Raw genomic sequence first — 17,443 nt, forward strand, 5'->3', positions numbered from 1 at the left:
GAGTCCCTTGGACAGCAAGGAGATCAAACCAATCAACCCTCTAGGAAATCAACCCTGAAAATTCTCTGAAAGGAATGCTAAAGCTGAAGCTACAATACTTTGGTCTCCTGATGCAAAGAGCTGACTCATTTGGGAAAGACCCTGATGCTGGGAAAGATTAAGGGCAAGAGGAGAAGGGCACAACAGAGGATGAGATGGTTGGATGGCATTGCTAACTCAATGGACATGAGTTTGAGCAAACTCTGGGAGACAGTGAAGGACAGGGAAGCCTGGTGTGCTGCAGTCCATGGGATCACAAAGAGTCAGACATGACTTAGTGACTGAAAAACAACAGTATGCTTTTTTTTTTTCCCCTTTTCAGTTTTTAGTGATTGTAAATATAGCTACCCTAAGCATTTGCCTAAAAGTTTTGTGTCAACATTGAGTTTCCATTTCTCTTGAGTAAATGACTAGGAATCAGATTGCAGGGTTGTGTGGAGTATGTGTGCTTAACTTGACAAGCTGAACTGTTTTCCTAAGTAGTCCACGGGGTCGCAAAGAGTCAGACACGACTGAGAGACTTTCACTTTTCGCCAGCAGTATATGAGCATTCCAGTTCGCTCTGCATCCTTGCCGACATTTGGTGTGATCTGTATTTCTAACTCTAGCCTATTCTCTGATATGGTGGTATCTCATTGTGGCTTGCACTTTGTATCTATTAATAAGGAATATTTGCCCAACATAAAGTCACAAAGATCATTTCTATGTTTTCTTCTAGAAGTTCAAGTGTTTTAGATTTTGTACTTTGGTCTATAGGGCTTCCCTTGTGGCTCAGTGGTAAAGCGTCTGCCTGCCAATGCAAGAGACACAGGTTCAATCCCTGGGTAGGGAAGATACCCCAAAGGAGGAAATGGCAACCCACTCTAGTATTCTTGCCTGAGAAATCTCATAGACAGAGTAACCTGGCAAGCTATAGTCCATGGGGTCACAGAGAGTTGGACATGACTTAACCACTGAAAAACAACAACAATGAATTTGGTCTATTGTGGAAATTAAAGGATTTTTTTTTTTTTGGCCACGCCTCGTGCATGTGGGATTTTAGTTCTCCAACCGTGGATCAAACTCATGCCCCCTGCATTGGAAGCAGAGTCTTAACCACGAGATTGTCAGGGAAGTCTGTGTTTGTTTTTCATATGGACATATAATTACTCTAATATCATTTGTTGTAAATCTTTTCCCCATCAAATTGCCTTTGCACTTTGGTTGAAAAATCAATTGACCAAATGCAATTTCAAGTTGTATTTTCTTATAGATCAGTGAGCATTATTTCGTATGCCTGTGCATGTTAAATCACTTCAGTTGTGTCCTACTCTTTGTGACCCCATGGACTGTAGCCCGCCAGGCTCCTCTGTCCTTTTCCCAGGCAAGAATACTGGAGTGGGTTGCCATTTCCTCCTCCAAGGGATCTTCCTGACCCAGGAATGAAACCTACTTCTCCTGCATTGGCAGGTGGGTTCTTTACCACTGAGCCACCTATGGAGCCCTGAGTGGGGTGAGAGTGGGTATATGTAGACTTGTTTTTTTCCCAAAACAAAAGTGGGCTAAGTTTGCATCAAAGGTAGAAAATCGAATACTGTTCCCTATTTGGGCATTTTGACTTCACTTAACCTATTGATTCTGACAAATGAAATTAGTAATTTATATCAGAATGACACTTCATTCTCAACAATGTTAGAAAACAAAAGAAGGAATAAGCATTGACAAAAAAGGGCTTGGAAAAGTTCAGTATGTTCTTTGATTCATAAAAAATTTATGATTTCAAAACTGGCTGAACCTTTTGTCCAAAGATTTATTCCCGGTTTGGCAGCATCCAGCAGAGAAGTGTCATTTCTGACTAGCTGGTACAGGTCAAGAAGCAAGTAATCCCCAACCAGCTATACAGGGGTTTGACAATTTCAAATTCTTTGAAAGGAGGGTAATTTTATTATTTTCTATTAAAATAGGTTTTTCAACTTAGTTTTCAAGAAGGATGCAACTGTTTTCATAATTATGATATTAATTGCTAACCCCCCAAACTCAAACAATGTGTTGAAAACTTATTGTATTATGTAGATTACATATATCCCTAAGGACCTTATTTCCCATCAAAAAATCCTGTGTGTTGGGTTAGGGCAGAGATAAATCTCCCCTCCTTTTGACATAAGTTTACATAAGTGTCAGGGTGCAAATTACTGTAGAAATACAACAGTATTTCTGGTAATGTATGTATTATGTCCTGGGTGGATATAATACTTAAAAGCAGAAATTTTAAAGTAAGTAACATGTTTCTACAAACAACTTTCTAATAAGGCTTAACAATATTAATTTTTTTCTTACGACATTTCTAGTTAATTTTAATGAAGAATTTCCAAATAATACATAGAATTAATTTGAAGACTCTAATGTGTTTTTCACAAGCGTGCTACTTAACTGACCAGTTTGAACCATAAAGTATATTACTATGAAAAATATGGTTCTATATATAGCTTTGTATTTTATTTCAACTCCTTTTATGACCTTGAAACTTGGCAAGGGTTTCACTCCTCCACCCCGACCTCACTTCTCATTTCCAAAGAATTTATAGGCTATCTTATCTTAACTCTGTGGATTTTTTCCCCTCAAAATTTAAATCATGATTTAGATTTCTTTTTATTAATAAAGAATCTATATAACATGAATTTTCTCTCCATTTTTACTCATCTCTATGAAACTCTTTTAGGTACTAGGTCTATTCAAGTTTCATGACATGCTATAAATTTCATGACATGCTATATATATATAAAAGTTTATGACATGCAGTTTTAATGGCAGAGCACAAAACTGAATAGACTAAAGCATTCCATTATAGGTAAACTCTTAACCAATGGTGCAACTTAATTAACCCTCTAAATATTTGATCTTGACTTCTGTATGTCTAGAGTCATCTTGATGGCAGTCTGAGTTTGTGGGGATCATTCTGGAAGTATCGTTCATTTATGAGCATCCAGACAGACAGACACCTCTATTCCAGTGGAAGCTATAACCGCTTTGTAAGAGGTGCTGACCTCATCTATGCAGTGTTCAGGATAATTGAGTCCAGTTTTCCCAGTGGTTTATCCACCGACAGTAGTTGTCCCAGACCCGTTGGGAACCTGTGTTTACTCTTTCAGACCACTGGGCACGTGTAGCCTTTGTGTATGAAAACATTGATTTGCTGAGTTGCACCAGTGTCCTGAAGACCTAAAAGAGTAAACTGGGTCCCAGTGGTGAAAGGCCCAAAGACTTTCCCACTTATTTTTAAAAGCTGGTCCCACGCTAATCAGTTCCAAAGCCAGAGGTTCCTGGTGCATTTGGGACGTAAGAGTCTTCTGAGAGTTAAATTTTCTTCTGACATTGTTATTTCACTTTATTGGCTAATTGCTTTTGTTTTGTTTTCAAATGAAGTTTCTGAGTCATATGCTGGGGAAAAGACTAGCTGAGTGGGAAAACAACTTGCCGGTTATCATGGATCTCAAAATGAACAGGAACCGTATGTTGGGCTGTGTTTTATACTATAGCCAACCATCTGTTTGCAATGAGCCCAGCATCCATTTTTAAATGGAGTAGATCAGAGGTCAGCAAATGATGACCCATAGACCCCTTGTTTTTGTAAATAAAGGTTTACTGAAACATAGCCATGCACAATCATTTATGCATTGGACAGAGGAGCCTGGCAGGCTATATAGTCCACTGGGTCGCAAAAAGTCAGACGCGACTGAACTAACTTAGCACACATGTGGCTGTTTTTGTGCTAGGACAGTAAAATTGAGTAAATGCAACAGAGTCACAATAGTCCATGAAGCCTGAAATATTTACTGTCTTGCTTTTCACAGAAAATGTTTGCCTCTCCCAGGGGTGGATGTATCACCCTATGGTAGATGAATAAATCACATTTTATGTAGAGAGATTTTAATGTAAATTACAAATATCCTTACTTTCTACATCTAATTTCTTCAGTGGATAGCTCAAAGAATAATATTTTTTATGTAGCCAGATTAAAATTATTATGTATAACAAAATGGATAGTAATTCCTTAATGTAATTCGATACCAGCTCATATACAAACTTCAGAATTGTTTCCAAAGTATGATTTACAACTGATTTGTCCTCGCCAAGAGCCAGTCAGGACTGTGTCTTACATCTGATGTCTCTAAGGTCTCCTTACTCAAGGTATGCCCCTTTTCTCATGACACTGGCTTCCTGGAAAGGCTATATATCACTTGTCCTGTAGAACCGCCCACCTTCTGCCATGTTTCTGACTGCTTTCGACAGGTGTCAACTTGTATGTTCCTGTCTATCCTGAGTTTACCCAAAGCTATGTCTCCACTGAATCCAGGTTAAACATGGTAGTCCAGAATCATGAGAAGTGACCCTCAAATCTGCATCAAATCTGAAGAATGGTGCCACCACTGGGGACACTAACATTGACCATCAGCTTAGTCTACAAATTATTCTAAAAATTGGGAAAATGGCATGGCATCCAAGAAGTAAAATCACAGTTCAAGAAATAAAGAGTTAGAAATGGAACCCACATTGATTTCCTCCTTTCTGTACTGTTCTAGGCTGCTGCTCAGCATGGTAACTCAACCTTGACTCTTGTTACTTTTTTAAGTGATTTTGGGTCTGGGAGATCCCCTGGGGAAGGAAGTGGCAATCCACTCCAGTATTCTTGCCTGGAAAATCCCACGGATGGAGGAACCTGAGGGGCTACAGTTCATGGGTCACAAAGAGTTGGACACGAATGAGCGACTTCACTTCATGTTCTGACTCAATCATGTCCTGTAATAATGGTCTAGTAGAATGGGCCCAGACCTGTTTTCTTGGTAACTGTGTCTTGTTTGGGTTCTGAGTTATTGAGGGTTTTGCTTATTTGTATTTCTTTCCTTGTCTTTACGACATGTGGGAGAAACCCAACGAATTGATTAAAAATTATAAAGATGGATAATGAGACGTGGAGAAAATCAAAAGGAGTTGTGATTCAGACTTGAGATAAAAAAACCCAAGCTGTAAGTTAATAACTGCGTTTAGGTGATTACACCCATTGTAACATTTGAATGCAGTTTTATAGCAGTGAAATCTCTTCACGTGGAAGTTGTAGAGGCTCCTTCTCTGGCACGGAATAAATGGAAAGTGTATTTGCCTCCAAATAAACTGAAAGACTGGAACCTGCACACTTAGAAGGTGGACTTTCACTGTGTTAGTCTTAGCTTTCTGTTTTGCCTTGTAACTGTGATTTCCTTGGTTCATAAGCTTGTGTTTCACAGCCTATATCTAGCATTTTACCTGTCTTAGCTGAAGCCACGTGGAATTGTTTAGTGTGTATGTTTAGGACTGTGAATATAGAGCTGCCAGTGACCTCACCTGTCCCTTATTTTGAGACAGCAGTGCATTCGTGTACCTTGCAGGAGGAGGGATGGAGTGAGAGGTGGGAAGACACTGCCTATAGAGAACAGTGAATGAGCTTGAAAAATTCCCGCAAGGCTTCAAGGGCTCCTGTCAGTAGGAATCCAGTTAATCAAAATGACAGGTGCGGAGGTACAAGCCTGTCGGAGGGGACGTGCTGCACAGCCTTGTAATGACCTCAGGGCAATGTCGGAGCTGCTTCTGGAGAGCGGATGCATTAGAATAGAGACGCGGAGAGGATGGCGAAAGCTCCGGAGTTGGAAAATAAAGAATCATGCTTCATGGTTTGAGGAAGAGTGACTGCCTCCAAAGAAACCACCCATCACCCGCCCATGAAGTCTCAAGTAGACACAAGATAAATCTGAACTGGATTTGCTAGTGACTGATTCATTATGATACCAGTTTAAGTGGAATTTTAACTGCATTCAACGGGTCAGACATACAGGAGATCGGAGCTGGGGGTTTCACTAGTGAGTAATAAGAGGGCAACATGGACAGGGTGACCGAACTGGGCTGGAGAGCTGACACCTGTGAAATGAGAGAGGCAGGAAGAGGGTTAGGTGAAAAGAGCATCAGACTTCAGTGCACTTCTGAGGGAATCTCTGAGGACAGTAAGAGTCCGTAATTGGGCAAGAATGGCTAGACTCAGTGTTATGCTCACCCTGCTCAGTCATTGGCTGGGACAACCTTGGGGAGGCGTGGCCTCAGCATCCATGCTGAGGGACCAAAGATGCAGTGACTGGCCTCCACTCTGCTGACCCTGCTCCCCTCCGAGTGGTGCAAGCCCATGGCTGCCACAGACAAGACTGTCCACGAAAGCCACTGCCTCCCTCCTGTCCCTCTTCATTCTTGGTTTCCTTGCCCTTGTAAGCAATCACTTGGTTGTATAATTCAAAGATAATGATACTTTGCAGTGCATTTTAATATTTTAGAGATTGCTTTTTTTTTTTTGATAAGGCAAGTTTACTACTTGCTGCTTGCAAACTTAGGTCTGTGACCTAAGTAGGTAGATCTGTTACCTAATAAGTAGATCTCTTGTTAAGGTGAGCATGGAAAAGGCAATATATAAAAGCAGCAAAGAGAATGGTGAGATGACCATGTCTCATTTTTTCCTTTCCTATGGATTGTCAAGTAGAAGGCTGAAGTAGGTAATCAGTTAATATTAATGAATGCTTTGTGAATGGTTGGGTTAGTTTATTCTCATCTTGATTTCCTTGAGTCATTTATTTAGAATGCTGATGATCTCTTCTTAACCCCTTACCCCTTCTTTCTTATGACCTGAGCATAATTGTTTATTACCTGTAATACCTAAAAACAAATGATTATGACTCTCAAAGGAAAAGGTAAAAATCACAGCAGAAGAAAGGCATATTTTTTTCCTTAACACATTTTTGTTTCTAACCAAGCTTAAATTTCTTATTGCTTCAATTTAGCTATAAAATTTAGCAGCACATATGTCTATGAGAGTCAGTTTCAACCAGCTAAAAACTACTAGAAAAACAGCGTGTGTTCACTACCTCTGAATTCACAGAGCAACCTCATCAAGTGCCTGAAATTCCCCTTTAGTGGTGTATAATGACCTTGTTTCCCTATCGTGTGTTAGTCGCTCAGTTGTGTCTGACTCTTTGTGATCCCCGTGGACTATAGCCGGTCAAGCTCCTCTGTCCGTGGGATTCTTCAGGCAAGAATACTGGAATGGGTAGCCGTTCCCTTCTCCAGGGGATCTTCCCGACCCAGGGATCAAACCTGGCTCTCCTGCATTGCAAGTAGATTCTATACCGTCTGAACCACAGGAAAGCCCTGTTTCCCTATTAACATAGGTAAAATACATCTGCTCTTCTGTTCTTTTGAACTTTTATTTTGATTTCTGTCACAAAGGGATGCATTTTCATTTTTACAGTGCCAACCAAATCTTTAAAAGGAAGACAAGTGATGCTCAGGATCATCCAGGCACTCTACTGTATTGAATTCCCACCAGAAAGAAGCAACAGAGAAATGAAGCCTACAAAATGTAGTGAATGACCTAGTGTTAGGAGCTGAATTGTGTCCTCCAGAAACACGTGTTGAAATCTGAACCCCAGGTACCTGTGAGCGTGATCTTGTTTGGAAAAATAGTGTCTTTACAGATGTAATCAAGTTAGTGTTGTTCAGTCGTTCAGTCATGTCTGACTCTTTGGGACCCCATAGACTCTGTCTAGTCCACCAGGCTCCTCCATCCCTCTGAATTTCCAGGCAAGAATACTGGAGTAGGCTTCCATTTCCTTCTCCAGGGGATCTTCCCGCTTCAGGGATCGAACCCAGGTCTCCTGCATTGGCAGGCGATTCTTTACTGTCTGAACAACCAGGGAAGCCATAATCAAGTTAAGATGAGGTTGTACTGGACCAAGGTGGACCCTAATCCGATATGACTGATGTCCTGTAAGAAGAGGGAAATTCGGACGGCGATAAACCCAGAAAACATCATGTGGCATGGAGACAGAGATTACAGTTATGCTGCCACAAATCAAGGAATTCCTGGGGTCACTGTAGCTGTGTGAGGCAAGGGAAAATCCTCCCCCCGAGGCTTGGCAGAGAGCATGGCCCTGCTGACACCTTGATTTTGGATTTCTAGGCTTCAGAAGTGAGAGGCAAATATTTGTGGTTTTACAGCACCCAGTTTGCAGTACTTTATGACAGCCCTAGGAAAATAATAGAGGTAGTATTTTAAATGGTAAGAGAGTGAAGGTTGCACTCTCTTTTTTCAATTGTAAAATATGTAATTATTAATTTTATTTGAATGAGTGATGCATGGATACCGCCTACAGTTATAAAGGTATGAAACCATATGTAGTAAAAGCATCTCTTGTTACATTTTCCCACACCTACTTAGGTCTCCTCCAGCGGACATCCATTGTTAATACTTTCTTGGATATCATTTGAAAAGTATGTAATACATGTACAAACATGTATGAATACCTGCTTTCCTTTCATCTCCTCTCAACAAATGACAACATGCAATTTATGTTGTCATTATTAACGACAATATTTTGGCCTCTGAGTTTTTCATTTACAATATCTTTTTGAGATCTTTACATATTGACACTTGTAGAGCTACTTTGTAGTAGTGAAAAGTGTTAGTTGCTCAGTTGTGCCCGACTCTTTGAGACCCCATGGACTGTCCATGGGATTTTCCAGGCAAGGATACTGGAGTGGGTTGTCGTTTCCTTCTCCAGAGGATTTTCTCAACCCAGGATCAAGACCAGGTCTCTTGCACTGCAGGCAGATTCTTTACTGACTGAGCTACCAGGGAAGCCCCACTTTGAAATAAGGAATATTTAAAATTGACATTGGACTTCCCAGGTAATGTGGTGGTAAAAGAATCCACCTGCCAGTGCAGGAGACACAAGAGACGTGAGTTCGATTCCTGGGTCAGGAAGATCCTCTGGAGTAGGAAATGGCAACCCACTGGATTATTCTTGCCTGGAGAATCCCATGGACAGAAAAGCCTGGCGGGCTGCAGTCCAGGGGGTCACTCACAGTTGGACACGACTGAGCACACACACAAAATTGACATATAGAATTCTGTTGAAGAAATCCAGTTGTTTCCTCTGCTATTACTGTGTGCGTGAACCACACAGCCATAAATGCAATGCGCATTACTGTCATCTTTGGAAACCCACATGCGCTAGGCACTGTGCAGACTGGTTCTGAGATTTCATTTAACCTATTCTTGGCTGGGAACAGAAGGGTTAATAAGACAGCTTCAATTTCCTGGACCTAAAGAATATTTTTTAAATGTTTACTATTGAAATAGGATCAAGTCCCATTTGTATTATATGCTCCTGAAAAGAATAAAAAATGGAAATTTTTATAGGTAGTTCTGATTACCGCCAACTACCTCAAGATTAGTTTTATGTTAAAAACCTTATCTCTTGTCTTTTACTTGTCATTACTGAAAAACATGATTTCTTTGATGCTGTAAATGTAATTTTTTTTGGCATAGAATTTATTCAAAGCAAAGCAGAGCCTGGTTTTGATTTTTCTGAATGTTCTTAACTAGAATCAAAACAAGGGTACATATGTATTTTATATGGAGGACAAGAGTCGATTACAGGTACTGTCTGATGTGCCTCCCTGAAGCTATTGTGACTGTCACTACTGATGTTCAAACATGGATTCTTCATTGGAAATTTAACAGCTGGGAGTTTGAAGAATGAGGGGTGTTGCTTGTGGCCACAAAGAAGTAGGTAAGTATCTGTGGCGTTATTATCCTCTTTCAGACTTGGAAGTGTAGAAGTCTTCTGATCTGCTATAGAAATAAGGTAAATAGACTGGTATTCTCTCTTTTTTTTTTTTTTTAAGCCTGGTATTTTTGAAAGCATGGTGGTGCCCCTTATCCATGGGGGATGTGTTCCAAGACCCCCAGTGGATGCCTTGAGACCATGAATATTATTGAACCCTATGTATACTGTGTTTTGTCCCATATATGCACACCTATGATGAAGTTTAATTTATGAATTAGGCACAGTAAGAGAATGTTCAAACTGCCAACAGCACTATTTTTGTGCTTTGGGGCCATTATTTAGTACTATACAGGTTACTTGAACACAAGCACTGTTCTACAGGACAGGCAATCTGATAACCAAGACAGCTATTAATGCCTAGCGTGTGGGATGAGCTGGACAAAGTGATGCTTCATGCCCTGGGTGGGATGGAACTGGAGGGCATGAGATTTCATCACACTACTGGGAACAGCATGAAATTTAAAATATATGAATTGTTTATTTCTGTAATGTTACATTGAGTATTTTCTGACTGGTTGACTGCAGGCAACTGAAACAGCAGGAAGTGAAACTTCTGATAAGGAAGGACTGATGTACACCAAAGTATCTCCATTCTTGCCATGGACTTGAATGATAAGAGAGGATGCCCTTATTTTTATTAGTTTATATTATATCTTTGCCACTGGCTCCATGGTGGCAGAAGTTGATAGTTTTCCATCAGCACCCCGACTAGGGGATTCACATCAGCTTCCTTTGTGGCTAGTAGGGCAGGTAACCAAATTCTGGTCAGTGGGATGCAGATGGAAGTGGTGTGGGGTACCCCAGGGCCCTGAAAGGAGTGGGTGTCCTTTCCTGCTGTTCAGATATCCATGTGCTGGTGGTGGAGCTGCTCAAGAGGGAATTCACCCCGCCCCCATAGGGTATTCCTCAAAGGCGGAAATAAGCCTTTGTCTTGTTTAAACTTCTGTATTGAAGGGGTGCTCTTTGTTTCATACCCCATAGGGTATTCCTCAAAGCCGGAAATAAGCCTTTGTCTTGTTTAAACTTCTGTATTGAAGGGGTGCTCTTTGTTTCAGCAGCTTAAAATTGTGCCCTAACCAATAACATCCATATGTCCAGATATGATTAAGAAGGAACTAGACCACCTGCTTCTTTTAAGTGCCTTCTAGAATCAAATGTGAATGTTCAAATTACTAGTCTCCGAGTAGCCTAAATCCCTAGAACGGTGATTCTCTTGTTTCTTTGATTTAATTTTGTGTTTTACAAACGTTCATAGCATGAGATGAAACTGGTTAGTATCAAATTGGTTATAGCAGTATTTTCCAAGCTACTTTTCAGAAATCTCATATGAATGGGTTATCGATTCAGTACCAGTTCCAACATGAGGGAGGCTTCCCACACATCAAGAAGTGACTCTCCAATACTGGTTGGGTATCCTGGAATTCAACTGGATTCTGACACTATCTGTCCGGAGATAGCATCAGATTCCACAGGTTAAGGGCTCAGTCCCCCAAGATTGCCCTCAACTTCAGATGTAAATCACAAGCCCAGGTTGTTACCTGTGCTTCTGACCTACTGGCCATAAGTCAGATGTTCCTGTGACCCCTAGCCTCCACTCTTGGATTTGACTAATTTACTAGAATGGCCCACAGAACTCAAAAAACCTGCTTACTTACTAGGTTACCAGTTTTTTGTTTTTTTTTTTTTTAAACAAAGGATATTAAAGAATATGAATCAGCCAGATGAAGAGAGACATAGAGTGAAGTCCTGAACAAAGGAGGTTCTGTCCTAGTGGAATTTGGTGTCAGCACCATGGCACATGGAAGCATTTTGGTTTCCCAGACTGGAAGCTCTTCAAACCCCCTCCTTTTGGTCTTTCCTAGAGGCTTCTTACGCAGGGTGACTGGTTAAATCACTGGATGTTGGTGGTTGATTCAACCTCCAGTCCTTCTCCCCTCCCTGAAAATCAGGGGTGGGGCTGACTGTTCCATCCCTCTATTCAAGGTTGGGTTTCCCCGGCAACCAGCCCCATCCTTAGGTGCTTCCCACAAGTCATCTCATTAACATAAAGTCAGGGTCTTGTTATGAATAATAAAACAGTTTCACCTTTATGGCTCTAAAGTGATTTCAGGGACTGAGGACAAAAGACCAAATATAACAGAAGATGCCCTCGTGTCTCTTACTGCTCAGGACATTCCAACGGTTTGGGGAGCTGTGAGCTAGGAATTGTGAAAGAAGATCATATATGTCTTTATTATAAATCACATGAGTGTTTTTCTAAAAAAGGTGTAGGGAAGGATTTGAAGACAGCAAGAGTGGAAAGCTACGGGGCAAATAATAACCAGTTTCTTCAGGGCTATAATGAGAAAGTACCACCACCTGCAGGCTGGTGGGAGATAAGAGGTTACTGTTTCCAGTGTTATTTGACCATGCATCTCTTTCTTTGCAACGTATTAACATTTTGTGAAACTAGTGTTTTTTTGAAACATAGTTTGGAATTACAGTGTTACAGGGTTACAGTTGTTTGTATTTTGCTGGTCTGTAAACAAATGTCTCTATTACAGAGGACTATGTATCTCATCCATCTTGCGTTGATTCACACTTTGCAGCTCATAGAAGGGAACCACATTTACTTTATGTTCCAGGTCTGGAGGAGTTCTTCCCATTTGCTCCCATGAGCTATAGACATAGTACAATTAAAATGCATTAGTTTATGTCTTCATAAAAAAGGAAATGATAGAAATTTGAAATGCATGAATATATGAAATACTTATGTTCTAATAAGAACCCATTTTATCTGCTTTGTATCATTTGGATTGTGTGTAAGATTTTATTAGCCAAAAATGGTGACGCTACAACAAAAATAGATTGAAAAACTGTTGTTGGTGTTAGTAAAGTTAGTAAACTCATACAGTTGGGGTTGTATGGTGGAAGGTGTGATTTCACACTTCCTTTGGTAGTCCTGTTTCTGAACAGGACAGTAGGATTAGTGTTGTTTTTTAAGAGAGCAAACTGACATCAGAACAAAAATTAAGTGGTTTGGGGAGGGCAAACCCTGCGGGGAAGCCAGGTTATCAGGCAGGAGGTGGCATTACTCTGCGTTGCAGCCATCCAGGGCAGAGGGATGAATGGAGGAGGCTTCAGGCAACGTTTTCCAGAGTTTCTATGTTTCATGCTCCTCCATGGAGTTATATTTTGTATAGAGCTGATGTGTGGGCTTTTAGAAACATAAATCAATAATAAAAGATCAAAAAGCAGAGGCACATGACTATACTGGAAAATATAAAAGCCACATCTGTTTCCATAGTTGCCTTTTGACAGCGATTGGTAAAGAACCATTGAATGTATTCTCACAGTCTTTGCTTATGTCATGGAACCTTTGTCCCTAACTCTCCTTTCCTGAGTGTATCATGGCAGAAGGGTTGAATTATGAAATTGTGTTCTGTAAAGTATTTGTTCAGCTCGAGTTGTTTGCTCTTTAGTTGGATTTCCTGTGCTTTTCATGGGACGGTTGAGCTTCTGTTAGGAGGTTTTCAAAGCCTCTAGACCACCCATATCTATTGTTTGGCAGCTGATGGAGCGTCATGGTGCTTGCTGCAGATCTACAAGAGGTCTCGCTAGCTTTGGTTGCTTAACACTCTGGGTTCATAAATCCCTAATTTAAATTTGGTACTTCTATGGGGTACAGTTTTATTTCTAAATTTACATGTCTGCTCCAACCCCACAACATGGTTTTCACTTGAGTTGTCTGGAATCTTACTAGAGCCTCAGAGTCCATTTTGTACATTTCAACCAACTTTTTCCATTTTGTTTGTTGTTGTTTAGTCACTAAGTCGTGTCTGACTCTTTGAGACCCCAGGGACTGCAGCACGCCAGGCTTCCCTGTCCTTCACCATCTCCCAGAGTTGGCTCAAACTCATGTCCATTGAGTCGGTGATGCCATCCAACCACCTGCTCCTCTGCCGCCCCCTTCTCCTTTTGCCATCAGTTTTTCCCGGCATCAGGGCCTTTTCCAGTGAGTTGGCTCTTCCCATCACGTGGCCAAAGTATTGGAGCTTCAGGTGGCTTTAATTTTTTCTTTGTTTTTAAAAGTTTGATGTGTCCAAAGGGGAACAAAATCTAAGCATGGCTGTCAACACAGAGACAATGAGGTTGATTAATTCACATTGGCATAAAAGCTGTTTCTACCAGTACAGCTTCTTTTTCTATTATAAACTGGAGACAATGTATCCAGAAAACAAGGGATGTTTCCTAATAGTGTGTCACGAGGGGATGGTGACATAGACAAGGTGGTGACATGTCTAGATTGCTTTTAATACATGTTTTTAAGTTAGACCAGTAACCTTTCCTCATACAGACCATTGGGAAAAAAGCTGCAATCTGTCCATTAGTTGTAATACATGATCCTGGCGTGAGGTAACTTGCAAATAGTTACTGTGTGAAATCAATCTGATGATAAAAGGACATAAATTTCGGGATGTTTCTGTGTGACTTATACAAGTTTATGAATTTTATTATTTTTCAAATTAATCGTAAACAGTTTGTCTGAATAAGACCGATAGTGAAAAGTAATAAAGATAATATGTTCCATTAGAAAAAACGCTGAGGCATTAGGTGTATATTGTGTGTAATACTGTAGATACCACATGAATGCCGCCCTTGTTACCGTTTGTAATTTAACTGAATATCTTCCTGTCTTTAGTGAGCAAGAAACAGTGGTTTCAGATGGAGTCTCTTCTTCATTCTATAATTGGCACTGTGGCTTCCCTGATGGATCAGCGGGTAAAAAATCCACCGGCAGTGCAGGAGACTCAGGGGACGTGGGTTCAATCCCTGGGTCAGGAAGATCCCCTGGAGGAAAGGACAACCCACTCCAGTATTCTTGCCTGGAGAATACTATGGACAGAGGAGCCTGGTGGGGTACAGTCCATGGGGTCACAAAGACTCAGGCATAACTAGGTGACTAAGCACACACGTGGCTTTGATAGGGAAGGTCCTTTGAGGAACCTCTTTGATGTCATATGGTTGGAAGTTTGGACTCTGGCTGTGATTTTTAGGCTGTTGTCTATGTGGTCCTTCTCCAGATTCAGTCACAGGTCTGCAGTGTCATTTACCTCCTTCCATATGCCCAGTTCTGGTGGGGGGCGCTATTCCTATAAATTATTAAGTGGATGGTGCCCTTTGAATGTATGGGATGTGAGAATACTGATCTTGAGTACCCACGTTGTACACATCCCAGTGGGAGATGTCCTGTCATCCCCAGGGGGATTCAGTTCAGGTTCTTAAACACAGGCAGGTACGATGCTCCACGGCACTCCGACTCTCCTCTTCACCCTCTTCCAGCTCCCAGCTCTCCCCACTTGATGTTCACCTAAGGAAACCCTACTAACTCATTCAGTAATTCAACAGTTATTTACTGAGCACCTGCTATGCATCCTGCTTTATGTTAAGCACCTAGGAAGCACTCAGGGATCATGCTAATTTGGATAAGTTAATCCTTGGAGAAGCCTCAGTGTATGCTTCTCTTGTTTATAACACTTTCCCTGTCTTGGCTCTTCGTGCAAAACTTAAAAAAAAAAAATCACTTTGTTTTCATTCACATTGCATGGTGCCTGCTTATTGTATCTCTGTATTTTCTCCCTCTGGACCATAAGTACTTTGAGCACAGGATTGCATTTTTTTTCCCTTTGTTTCCCAACCAATAGCTCAGTAAATTGGAGAAAAGCAAAAATTACAGTAGAATAGATTGAATTTCAATTCCACCTCTTTCTTGCTGGGCAAATTAACTTTCCTAAATCTTAGATTTCCCCCTCTGTGCTTTGGAGATAAGAACATCAAGTTAGACCAACTCAAGAAGATTTATTTGTTTTCACCGTCCTCAGACTTTAGATGAGAATGTGTTCATACGTTTCCGGGACAGAGCCCATCACCTTAGTATGAAGATACTAAGGTATCCACCCATTAGTCCTCTCCATCCTTCTTGTCTGTGACTTTGAGTATAGCAGGGATTCATGAAAGTCTATTGAATAAAAAACAAAGCACCCAAGGTTTGTATCATTAAATATGTTTACATAAAAATAGGGAAATTAGCATGAATAGTATATATTATTCCTTGGCAGTGGCATCTCTGCTAATCAGGTACTGGGAAATAGTGACCTTGGCCTCCAGCTGTCTTCAATAGAAGCTAACTGGCACTACCTTAGGCATCCTTCTCTCTTAACAAGAGAGTCATTATTTGGAAAATCTAGTCATATACACTTTTTTCTTCCAAAGAGTCTAAACAACACAATAAATACCTGTATTACTCATTCTGTGTTAATTCTTCTTGCCAGAGGACAGAAATGCATTTAAAGGAAATTCCTGGAAGAATATCTAGAGACCTAAAAATAAACCTCATGGTTTTATTTTAAGCTTGTCAACAGGGGTGACAAGTGCAAGAATTGTAGCCCAGATGTACGGGAAGCAGCTCATAAATTCTCTTTCTTGCTGTGTTTTATCTTGCCTGCCACTTTCTCCTAAAATGGAAATAATTTTTAATATCAGAGAGAGAGGGATGGGAAAATCCCACTTTTGTTTGTAAAGGTGACGCTGTGGTGAATGAACAGTCACGGGGACACTTGTCTGTGTTAGTGGCTGGCTGCTGGGAAAGAGGGCTGCCCTGAGGCTGGCACTCAGGCGCTTCAAGATGCTGCTGGCTTGTCACTACTGTTCCTCTCTGGGGTCTCCGTGCTCCTATTAAGGAAACTAGGAGGTGACCGAGGGGCTGATTAGAAGTCCTTAAATTTCCCTTTCTGGGTCTTCCCTGGTGGATCAGTGGTAAAGAATCTGCCTGCAACACAGGAGATGCGGGGTTGATCCCGGGGTCAGGAAGATCCCCTGGAGAAGGAAATGGCCACCCACTCCAGGATTCTTGCCTGGGAATCCCATGGGCAGGGGAGCCTGGTGGGCTACAGTCCATGGGGTTGCAGAGAGTCAGACGTGACTGGTCGACTAAACAACAACCACCAATTCCTTTTCTAAGTCCGCTTGCACAGTATTCAGAGGCCTAGTTCTTTTCATTCAGAGAGGGAGAGGAGAGCAGCACGTATCCCCTACTGAGAAGCAGGTGAGAAGCAGGTTCAGCTGGGTTTCCTGGGACAAATCAGCACAGAACTGGAGAATGTCAATGAGTGTAGAGCCGACTGGCCTCCGAGCCCCAGGATGGGAAGTAAGCCAAGTAATGCTTCTGTCTGAGTTCTGGCTTAACTCATAGTGTGGACCTTGGATCCTTTTCCTTACTCTCAACCAAAGCTATAATGGTGACTTTACTTTTGTAGGGTCATCTCAGATGGAAGGAGATTCTGGATGATTTAGATGTTGTATTTTAATGCATATATGTATATATATGGAATCTAGAAAGATGGTACTGATGACAACCTATTTGCAGGGCAGCAAGGGAGACACAGTGGAGACAGCAGTGGGCTTCCCTGGTGGCTCAGAGGGTAAAGCGTCTACTTGCAATGCAGGAAACCTGGGTTTGATCCTGGGTCAGGAAGATCCCTTGGAGAAGGCAGTGGCAACCCACTCCAGTACCCTTGTCTGGAAAATCCCATGGATGGAGAAGTCTGGTAGGCTATAGTCCATGGGGTTGCAAAGAGTCAGACATGACTGAGCGACTTCACTAATGGAGAATGGACTTGTGGGCACAGTGAGGGAAGGAGAGGGTGGACGAATTGAGAGGGTGGCTTTGAAACATCTATATT

The 17,443-nt window shown here is 41.4% G+C and overlaps 1 protein-coding gene across 2 annotated transcripts in view; it reads left to right on the forward strand.

The window, feature by feature from the left end:
* LHFPL6 (LHFPL tetraspan subfamily member 6) overlaps window positions 1-17,443 on the forward strand; it is a 234,278-nt gene that overhangs the window by 42,030 nt on the left and 174,805 nt on the right. The window contains exon 3 of one of the 2 annotated variants that reach the window (XM_086329272.1): window positions 7,340-9,287. The exons of the other annotated variant lie outside the window; for it this stretch is intronic. Within the exon in view, the coding sequence (XP_086185398.1) occupies window positions 7,340-7,461 (122 nt within the window). The 3' untranslated portion in view covers window positions 7,462-9,287. Of the gene's footprint in view, window positions 1-7,339; window positions 9,288-17,443 lie in introns of those variants that run through there. 2 annotated transcript variants of the gene reach the window in all.

The sequence above is a fragment of the Bos grunniens genome, chromosome 12, assembly GCF_055505025.1.
Source record: "Bos grunniens cultivar Pamir isolate PY7600 chromosome 12, Bosgru_T2T1.0, whole genome shotgun sequence".
In the NCBI taxonomy this organism is placed as follows: Eukaryota; Metazoa; Chordata; class Mammalia; order Artiodactyla; family Bovidae; genus Bos; species Bos grunniens.